The sequence below is a fragment of the Ylistrum balloti genome, unplaced genomic scaffold (genome assembly GCF_031769215.1).
Source record: "Ylistrum balloti isolate Yb309-2 unplaced genomic scaffold, AGI_CSIRO_Ybal_v1 Utg370566, whole genome shotgun sequence".
Classification (NCBI taxonomy): Eukaryota; Metazoa; Mollusca; class Bivalvia; order Pectinida; family Pectinidae; genus Ylistrum; species Ylistrum balloti.
This window is the reverse complement of record NW_026782355.1, coordinates 475,682-486,497: the sequence shown is the minus strand read 5'-3', so window position 1 is coordinate 486,497 and position 10,816 is coordinate 475,682. Positions and strand designations below refer to the sequence as shown.

Here is a 10,816-nt window from a genome sequence, read left to right as displayed (position 1 = left end):
AGTTAATACTATAAGCAATCATTTCAGTTCTTATTACTAATTCATTTGAACGACTTCGGTTTGTTTTTTTTTATCTCGTCTTTTAGGAATAAGGAATATGTTCACACGAAGTTAATAGACACTCAAAGCTTTTACACAATAATCTAGAATTGGGCGACATCACCCGACAGTGTCTTACACATTTACATATGTACGTACTGAATGCCGCTCTATACGATACACATTGAAGGTTTTTGTAAATAATGTCACGATATCTCATTTGAACATGCAACCTTGATGAGAATCCATTTAAGTGAACAAATAGACAGGCCAGCTGTCTGTTCGACGTCCAGAATATATTTCTGTCATTTTCTGAAAAGTTAGGAAGGAACTAATACAGTAGATCCCAAATCACCACATCACTATAAGTTAAACATATACTAAAAATATTTTTCATTCACGATAGTTTTTTTTCTCAGGAACATCACGGAGATAAATCAGTTTGCGGATTTTCTTCTGTGCTTTCATTTTAGTTTTTAATTGTGGGTGCTCAACTTGTGAAATTGGTTCGAGTCTAACGCCATGGTGAGTTTGGTTATCCCCCCTTCTTAGAGCTCTTGCTTTCTTTTTCTTATTCCAGTATTCTTCATCCCCGTTGCTGGAATGTTCATACTCAGGGATAGCTGATAACATAGGAACTGTATTTAAGATATTGCGAGGAGATTGTTTTGGAGGGGGCGAAGTCACAGATATTTGTCTTTTTTTGTTTGCCTTTTGAGATATCATGGAATTTTCTGGAATAATATTTAGCTGCGGCTGGTGAAGAGTCATTCGTTTTGCCCTCCTTGGTCTGATTTTTAACGCATCGAACGAAAGAGCAGGTACGTCATTGTCTGATAATTCACCACTAGTTGAAGACTCGTCGCTGCTCCTTGCCTCTGATCTATCGCTATCATTGGAGGAACTGCTATGGTTAACTACAATTGGATCCACTGGATTTCCATGCGAATCGTTCGATTTACCTTGGCTGTCATTGTCGTCATCAAATGATGGAGTAGGTGAATCTGACGACTTCGTCGCTTTATCAGAATCTGGTCTGTCTCTATGTTTACCGCCATGTTGACGCATGGAACGTTTGCTAAACGCTTCATTCTTGAGCATCCTTAGTGCCTCCTCTTTCGAAGCTTTGTTTCTGATACTGAAATCTACAAAGTCGTAAAGGTCTGATGCACTCACAAAACTTATTTTCACATGGTGCGTACGTTTATTGAGTCGGTCAGGAAGTGCTGGAAGAGATAACTTACTTCCGGTTTTATTGTACATGCGTCTAGATTTTTCAGCTTGGCTTCCAATTAGCTCATCGAGCGAAGCTGGTTTTCTCTTACTTTTTACAACTGGAAACTTAGGAATATGTTTTGCATGAACCACAAGTGGTAAAGATTCTGGTGAAGAATACCTGTCTGGCTCTATGAATTGCCGAGAACTGGCAATGTTGCGCATGCGTTCTGTATACGCTAACATTGAGTCTCTCAATACTTTCTCCCGTGCACCCATTTTGTTTATGGTTCCGCTGTGTTCTTTTTCGTACCGAGCTAGTGTTTTATCACACTCTTGTTTTGTTCGGGAAAGTCTTGTGTTGACGCTGCGGGAATTAGTATCACTAATGTATGACGTGTTATGAGATGATCCAGACGATGTAGACATCATATAAGGTCACGTGGCCATCGTGACCTTTTGAAGACATTTACTGATTTCATTCCCACCGTCGATTGATACAAGGTCTGTAAGTAAAAAAAACACAGTTATAGACATCAGATGTAAAAGTTGTCATACAAGTCAAGTTATAACAGTTTTTATTTTTAAGACTTCTGTTTAGTTGACGTCGTTTTATGCAATATGCACGAACGACTTTGCCTTTGCAAATTTCCGAGGCCAACTCAATACATTTAACATCAAATACCTTACGTGTTATCCTCTCAATATCAGCAATTCTCATTTTACTCAAACAATACATAAGTATTGAAGGGGTCTAATGACACAGAAATATATCATACGGCCATCTAAATGTATATGTATCGACATCGTCACCACATAAACAAAGACCTGCATCATAAATATTTTTTACCAACATATTGTTGTAAAACAGTCACACAAACTTTATATCTACCAACAGATTGTTGTAAAGTGGTCACACAAACTTTATATCTACCAACAGATTGTTGTACAACAGTAACACAAACTTTATATCTACCAACAGATTGTTGTACAACAGTAACACAAACTTTATATCTACCAACAGATTGTTGTACAACAGTAACACAAACTTTATATCTACCAACAGATTGTTGTACAACAGTAACACAAACTTTATATCTACCAACAGATTGTTGTAAAACAGTCACACAAACTTTATATCTACCAACAGATTGTTGTACAACAGTCACACAAACTTTATATCTACCAACAGATTGTTGTACAACAGTAACACAAACTTTATATCTACCAACAGATTGTTGTGAAATTAACAAAATATTTCGGCACCGTCTTTTTCTTCATTTGTTCAGTGCAGTTTTAATCTTTAACAATCAAATTGGAATATGCATTGATAAGCAACAGTCGATAAATAATGGCTAAATGTTCTTTACGTCAAGATCTGACGCACAACTAATCATTACAAGGTATTAATTGCTAAGTTGATTTTAAATATATGACCAATGTATTGATATTGTACAACAAAAACTTGTTATATACAATAACTGTTCTCGGTACTCATGCCTATGCTGACACCTCGACGGTGACACACGCTGGTACATGATTATACTCACTAATAGGGTCCCAGTACCTACTCATATACTTAAATCATTATTGTAACTGTGAAATGATAATGAGACATTTTACAATGATCAGGTCAGTTAAAGATTCCAAACCTCTGTAGAGACCAGGCTCAGATTTAATTGTAATAATGTAGGGATGGTGACTCATTCTTTTTAACGAGATGAAAAAAAAAATGTATATAATTAATTAAACAACGTGCCATTGGTACTGATTTTTATCATTCTCGTAGGGAGATGATAGCAATTCTCTGTCTATCTGGAGCATTGTAAACCATAGCTATGTATAATTCATTTCACCCGCCCCCTATACTAATTTGAGATAATTAAGTATTTCGCCGTATAATATTCTCATGGCATTTTTTTCTCCTCTCTCCGCCTGGTTCACTATTTAATGCCCCATGTTTCATTCTAACGTCGCCGTCTGTCTCACTATCTAATGTCCGGTGTTTGTTTTCCTCTATTCGGCTGGTTCACTATTAAATGTCCCATGTTTCATTCTAACGTCGCCGTCTGTCTCACTATCTAATGTCCGGTGTTTGTTTTCCTCTCTTCGGCTGGTTCACTATTAAATGTCCCATGTTTCATTCTAACGTCGCCGTCTGTCTCACTATCTAATGTCCGGTGTTTGTTTTCCTCTCTTCGACTGGTTCACTATTAAATGTCCAATGTTTCACTCTATCATCGCTGCCTGACTCACTATTTCACTCTATCGTCGCCGCCTGGCTCACTATTTCATTCCATCGTCGCCGCCTGGCTCACTATTTCATTTTGTCGTCGCCGCCTGGCTCACTATTTCATGTCCGATGTTTTGTTCTACCGTCGCCGCCTGGCTCACTATTTAATATCCGGATATTAACAATCGTGTTATAATCAGAATTGTATTTTATCAATTTGGTAATAAAAAACTAAAATAAAATGCTTTAGTAAAACGTTACTTGATAAATGACGTGACGGTACCCTGGTGTCGATACTGGTCTATTGTACTAGTAGTCAACGTTCGTAGGCTGTCAGGACAGTACAACTGAATTATGCGGTTTCGAGATACTACAGTTGTCTTCATTATATTGAACGTATGTACTAAAACGTCTGTGCATTTTACCTTTCGTTTTAAGAAAAGAACCCGTTTTATTTATTTGTATGAATGCTGCGCGGTGTTCGGGTTTAAGAGACCCGGTTTTTACTAGATTTATTATCCTCGTCTGAACTAACATGGTCCTCGTTGTTAGTTGCTGTTATATATATATATATTCTTGTGATTTTACATTCAACCAACAATTTGTTTGGTTAAATTCAGAATATGCGGCCTAGTATGTATACATTTATACATTCTGCTTTAGTTAGAGTCACGGAGCTTTGGGACAATTTTAAGTATTTTAATGTAGTCAGCATTTGCCTTATAAACATATTCTAACGCGGAGCCAGTGGGTTTTTAAACCCTAAGAAAGGTTACACTATTAACAAACAATTGTTAGAATCAATTGATTGGTCATTACATAAACATACACACAACACCTGAGATTTATAGATCTCAATCAATACTTATCTCCAGGTAAAAAAAACCTGTACGTCTCAAATGGTCGCTGATATTGGCAAGTTAGCACGTTGGTATTCACGAAAATATGCTGCTGATTTATTAGGACGTATAATGAAATCACCGACCGTACAATTGGCGTGTTTTTATACACTCGGATGGAAAAATTGCCAAATTAATTAAAGCTTTATCCATGTCGATTTGAACGATCAGCGAAGTATTTGTAAGGTGCTCGACTGATTGAACAAGTCAGAAGGTCGATATGTGAGAGCCATCAGGGTGTGCTAAACCCAAATAAGGTTTCCTTTTATGTCTTAGTTTACGATAGTCGATATTTTATATCGTTTTTATCGAATGTCTGACTTTACAAAATAAAGAGGACAAAACAGAAATGTTTAAACACCCCGGTTGCTACAAACAATAAACAACAAAATCGTATACTTTACAGTCTGGAGAACGAATGCTGATATCATACATCTCAAAACAATACAGTTTTTTTTATTATTAGCTTCAATAATATTTCCCAAGCGACTTTCTTGTCAGACAAATTAACCCATACTGATTAATCAAATGAACCCAAGCGGCGACACTTAGGAGACAAGGTGCAGGGTTTTATTCTCAAATTGATCTTAAGGTTGAGTAAAAGCAGTACCTGCTATATGAAGTAAGAGAGAACCGCGTCAGAATCGCTGTAAACGAACCCAATAACTGATATTTTTATGTCTCAGGAGTTATGGTGTAGTTGACGGTTGTATTCAAAGTGATGTTGCTGACATATTACAGTGATAATACTGAAAATATACGACTTTTGTAACAGAAGTAGAAGTCATCATCACAAACACACATAAATACATGTTGTTCAGAAACAAAACACCCACGCCAACGTTGTCGATATTGTTCGTGAATAAAATCTGAACACTATACTCATTAGGAAAATATATATTGCCATTTTAGTATGGCATCTCTATCTTAAATTGTATCAACTTATACAAAGACTAGTGGCCGTGTAGAGGTTACTGTCGACCTCACCATTTACTAGTAGTCACGAGAAACAGAATGCTGACAATGAGAAAAGGCAGCTTAATCACTTTGTCTTTGCTAGGACGTTCAACAGCTTAAACCACTCAATATGTGGTATGATTTCTCGGATGATGAAATAATTTATATGCAATGTTTGTTGTGATTTTAATGATGATAGAACATATATATATGAGGCTGGATGTTAAACAGAAGAGGAAATATTATATAGACAATGTATAGTGTGATTTCTGGGAGGTTAACAGATGATAAGAGAAATTAGTTTAGTGTTTTAATCAAGTAAAACACTCAATCAAGTTATAAATATACTATATCTAATCTCCGGATTGTCTAAACACATGCTGTGTAAGGCAAAGTCAAACTGTATGTAAACAATTATGGCGGGCTGGGTGTATGTGTCTACATGGTCTTGTAAAAAACAATCGGGACTTTACACGAACAAAAACATTGCTGTTGTAGTTTTGATCACAATCTACGTAACGAATGGTACTTACCGAAGACTCGTACGGAAATGACTAGATATCCCAATATCAGACGATCAGTATGGCGAACCATGTTTTTATCCAACAGGAGACTGTTATATAATATTAGAGGGAGGATTACCCCTTACGTCATCGTTATGGTATATATGACACTGTAGAGTAATCCAGATAATCCTATTTAAATGTCTTCTCCTCCACAGGCGGTACCGACACTACACCCATACACCCAACAATAGTGTTAATTATGATATACAGACGACGTATACATTATTTGGTTCAGTTGTTGGGTCCTGTGTTGGTTGGTGACAATATATTTTAGGACTTATACCGTGTTACTAATCCCTATCTGCGATCTCATCGCGCGTGATCGGGTCATAATAACGCCGATTGCAATCACTGATCGGTAACATGCCTGTAGACTGTAATTGTTCATTTACTAAAAGCGGAAGTGATACTGTGTCAGATCTGATCATCAGTGCGCAGAATCAGACGGAAGCTAATATACCAATCTTAAATGTGTAGGTCTTTGATTAGTGTACTGGGATATCAAATTGTTTTAATTACACAAAGGCTTAATGTTTTAAAAAATACATACCCAACAACGCCGTGTAGTACAAACGTCCGATCTATTACTGTTGTAATTGTAAATATTGAAGATTAACAATGACGACTTCAGCAATGGCTCCAGAACACCGAAGTAGATATAAGACTAAACACCACAACCATCATCACAATGATATGACTTGACCATTATTAACTTACTTACGTGTATGTTTTTTCGTGTTAAAGTTGAGAATTGTCTTGGTGTCACATTTCATAAACTGTTGTATTGGATTTCAAACAGGGTCACTTGTTCGCCTTTCATCTACAGATGTTGTTTTCACTGAGAATAAATGTCACTGATCTTGTTGGTAGTTGTCGCTTATTGCTTATCTTGAAGAACACGAAACTAGAGTACACTTAAGTGTTTAAAATCATACAGAGGATCTGTAATCAATCAAACAACGGAATGTTTTAAATCCCCGAGTAACAAGTGTTTGAATTGCAATTAGGGTGCGAATGGTTGAATAAGAGGGGTAGACATTAACACAGACAGGAGGAGGTGACAGCAGGGTTCTCACTTGACGGAGTGTCTTAGTCAGAACGGTACACAAACACCAAGACAACAGATAACATTTGTCTTTACAATTTGACGTGTCATTGTAAAAATGACATACTAGAAAAAATCTCGAACAGCAGGATCACGCTCACAAATAGATTAGATATATTTATCAATTGATAAAGGAGACGTGTAGAGGTATCCGAAATTGATGCCTTGGCATTAAAATAAGGTTTTGTCGAATCCTCAGTTATGACCGAGATAAATGTGGCTGATAGCCTTTTAAAACTGACGATGACTCTAAGTTACCCCAGTTATCTACCTTGTTTTTGACTAAACATTCTTCTGCTACGTGTCTGCGTGTTAAACAGTCTATCGGTCCCTTTGTCCTGCTGTTCCCAGGTTTATTGTTTTGTCGGAGTCATGGTTCTCTATATCACGACGCACGCTCACTACTTCTTCCCAACAGGATAGGAATCTATCTTTTGAATGATCTAAAGAGTTAGTAGAGATAATGTTAAAGATGTAGCGTCATATGGTATCATTTCGTGCCACCTTCACTAACACATATATATAGAATCTACTATATGGAATTGTCTGTGTTGTTAAAATTCCAAATTTATCTTAGTTCAGAATTCAGTTGACAACATCCATCTCTTATTATCTCTCCAGCTTGTGTAAACAGACATTGGGATACAAGTACATCATATCGATGTGGACCAGCTTATTTCATAGCTTGTACACATTGATAATTAGATACAGTATAGTCAAGGTAATTCATTAAGCTGAATCATACAACCGTCCTTCTAGGATACGTGTGATGCTACGTGCCTCAAATTTGAACCCTAAAATTCAAGAGGGAAAAATAAAAATTGTTCGAAATGAATGCAAAAAATACACTAACTGCAAAATTAAATTCATAGTTCAACATGTCGATTCCGACGAAGTACATCAGCACCCGTTCTTTATGACAAGAAATCAGCACACCTGTCTGGTATTCTTGTATATATGTAAATAAGGACGGTAAAATAATCATCCCCTGTACGTAATCGGATACAATATTGAGAGTACACGATCACCGTTCTCTTCTTCTGCTGAAGAAAATCAATATTCATTAAACATACTCGTTAATGAAGAGTAAATGGATCTGTTTGATGCATTAGTCAAAGTATCACGTGTAGATCACGTGAACAAGGGGACATACACTGTAACAGTACACTATTTCAAAGAGAGTCGCGACATTTAATGTGAGGCTTCATTACCTGTCTACAGTTACCTGGCTACCAATCAGTGCACCTACTAGTATACACATTAATGTGTATGTTAATGAATAAGCTGCTACATTAAGCATGACTTTATCGTCAACAACTTGCGATGTGTTTAAAACAGATTGATCAATATATATGTAGGATATTCATTCTTAATGAAAAATAACTATTATGTGTAATTCATCAAGCAGGTGGGAACATTTTTTTTAGGATTAAATATTAAGAGCGCTTGTTTCCATGACTGCTGGAAGGGTTGGGTTTGGTTTCAATAACCTTGAATCTGATTTTGTGACAGGAAATATATATAAAAAGTAAATGAAACATTTAGAAAAAAACCTGGGAACCACAAAGAAAACATCGATTCTATGAAACTAGGACAAAAGAAATATTAACATTGGAGATTCGTCTAAAAAAGGGAATAAGACCAGGTGTTTCGGAAAGTATAGCACCGGCACCTTCGTCGATAACACAAGCCATGAAAATCTTGGTCTATCCAAGTAAGTAATTTCACATTTTCAACTGAGAACAAGGTACAACGGCGGAACCAACAGGCAAACTAACGAGCATCACACATGTCCAGCTTCATATCATACAAATTATTAAGATAGTTTTCAACGAGATCACCATGATGACCGTAACACTTTAGGAGTGACTTTATCTGTTAGATGTCCACCTCAATTAAGACAACCGTGATATTGGAAACATGCCTTTTCATATCAAATCAAATGCGACATGTTAAAACTATAGGTTTGGAACGCATGAGTATTTTGCTAACGAGAAATGGAAAATTCAAGATAGAGAAGTGGAAAGCATAACGCTTATCATACAGACAGCTGGAAAGCTGTTCATGTTTGTTTTGGGAAAAGATCGAGTTAAACAGTTGATGAATCTGTCGCTTCTTTGATTTTCAATTCTGGTTGGTGTTTACGAATGACAATTAGTCAATGAATTTCTTGTCATTTAAAGACTAAACAGGGAAACAGGATAATAATCCGGAGAAAAAATACTGACAAAAACGTAACCACAGTACATAAGGTTATCCTAGTGTTGTCACTGGTCCCACTATACCATAACATTAGTGAACGACTTTAACTCATGTCTATTTCACTAACGGAAGCAAAAAAGTCATTGTTTGTTTACAGATAGCTTCATGGGATGTTTTTTTTAAATAATTTTATCTGTTAATAATGGCCGAAGCACAATTTACACCGAGACGGGAAAATAATAGTGTTTTGTTGTGAGTGAAACTAAACATGAGTTTTGTGACTTCAAACGTGAAAGAGCTATAATACACACCATTCAGCCATATTCACACAGCCAATTAAATAAACGTACGATTTTGATTAGATAAAATCAAATGATACGATACCTCTGAAATCTGATTCATATTTATTTCAAAGAAATAATCACCCGGAAAATGCCAAGTGTTCAATGTTAGTTCGTACTCTCCCTTCTGTGGACTTCACGCTGACACAAACCTCCAACATGGCTGACGTTTTTATCAATAATATAAAAAACGCGTGTTTAATAATCATTACTCTGAGTACATTAGTGAAAAGGCGTTGAAAAATATCGGAAATCATTCGTTTGACATGATCTCTTTCACGTTGTATTCTATATATACAAATGTGTTTAAGTGTTCTAAATGTCATACAGGATGAAAAACGAGCGTTTAAAGTGGCCATCACGCTAACAGCTTGTTTGTACAAACAGACCAGGTGTCAGTTTTGCATAAGATACAAGATGTTGGCTAGATACCTAAACACCTCCAAACATTCAGTAAAAAGTTGTACCGACACATCTGTGACACGGAGTTTTCAATATAACAATGTGTACCTGCCAATTTCTGTTAAGTGTTCCGGAAAAGATATATCCAGCAATTGAAATGAAATACAGTTCTCTCTTAAGAAGGCACCTGATAGTATTTCAATAAAATCGATACCTGTATTACATATATATATTTATCGCAATAATATCGTTCGTAACAAATTAACATTGACTAAATTTACAACACACTCTATATGTAAAGGATTCTATATATCGACTTTGAAGGACTTCAGACCTTCAATAATAATTTCACTTGTAACATTTATTGACGCAGATGAAAGGCTATTTTTCCAGTGTATACTCGTTAACTTGCTGGGAATAATATTGATAGAACATGCAATTGGTTTAACGAACTTAAGCTAGGTTAATGTTCATTGTAACCAACCAATGGCAAAGTTTTCATAGAAACAAAATTATTTCCAAACAAAAGCGTTTAACAATGAAAAGTGAAGGAGGGAAAAAATCACAGATATTTTGACCAGTACATTTACTTTGCGCCACAAGAAATCTTTACCGAAATGATAAAACCAGACAGATATAATTGGATGTAAGCAACTCGAGATATTAACAAAAACTTACAAAGTCTAATGACCATATCACTGTAGTTAGCTGATTATGACGTCCCCAAGAAACTTGGAACTTGATGTGCGTCTTTCTTCAGCCTCCGATAACTACTCAAAGTAACAAGAGTGGAAGTAAATCTCTCTTTGTTGATGCGTGCTACAACGTATTCCGACATATTTAGTCAAACACATTTC

General features: G+C 36.1%; 1 protein-coding gene across 1 annotated transcript; it reads right to left on the bottom strand.

Annotated features, from left to right (window-relative positions):
• Positions 1–432: 432 nt before the first annotated feature.
• LOC132556344 (uncharacterized) lies at positions 433–1,686 on the bottom strand. The gene has a single exon (XM_060220734.1). The coding sequence runs from the start codon at positions 1,684–1,686 to the stop codon at positions 433–435; it is 1,254 nt and encodes a 417-aa protein (XP_060076717.1).
• Between the last annotated feature and the right edge of the window lie 9,130 nt (positions 1,687–10,816).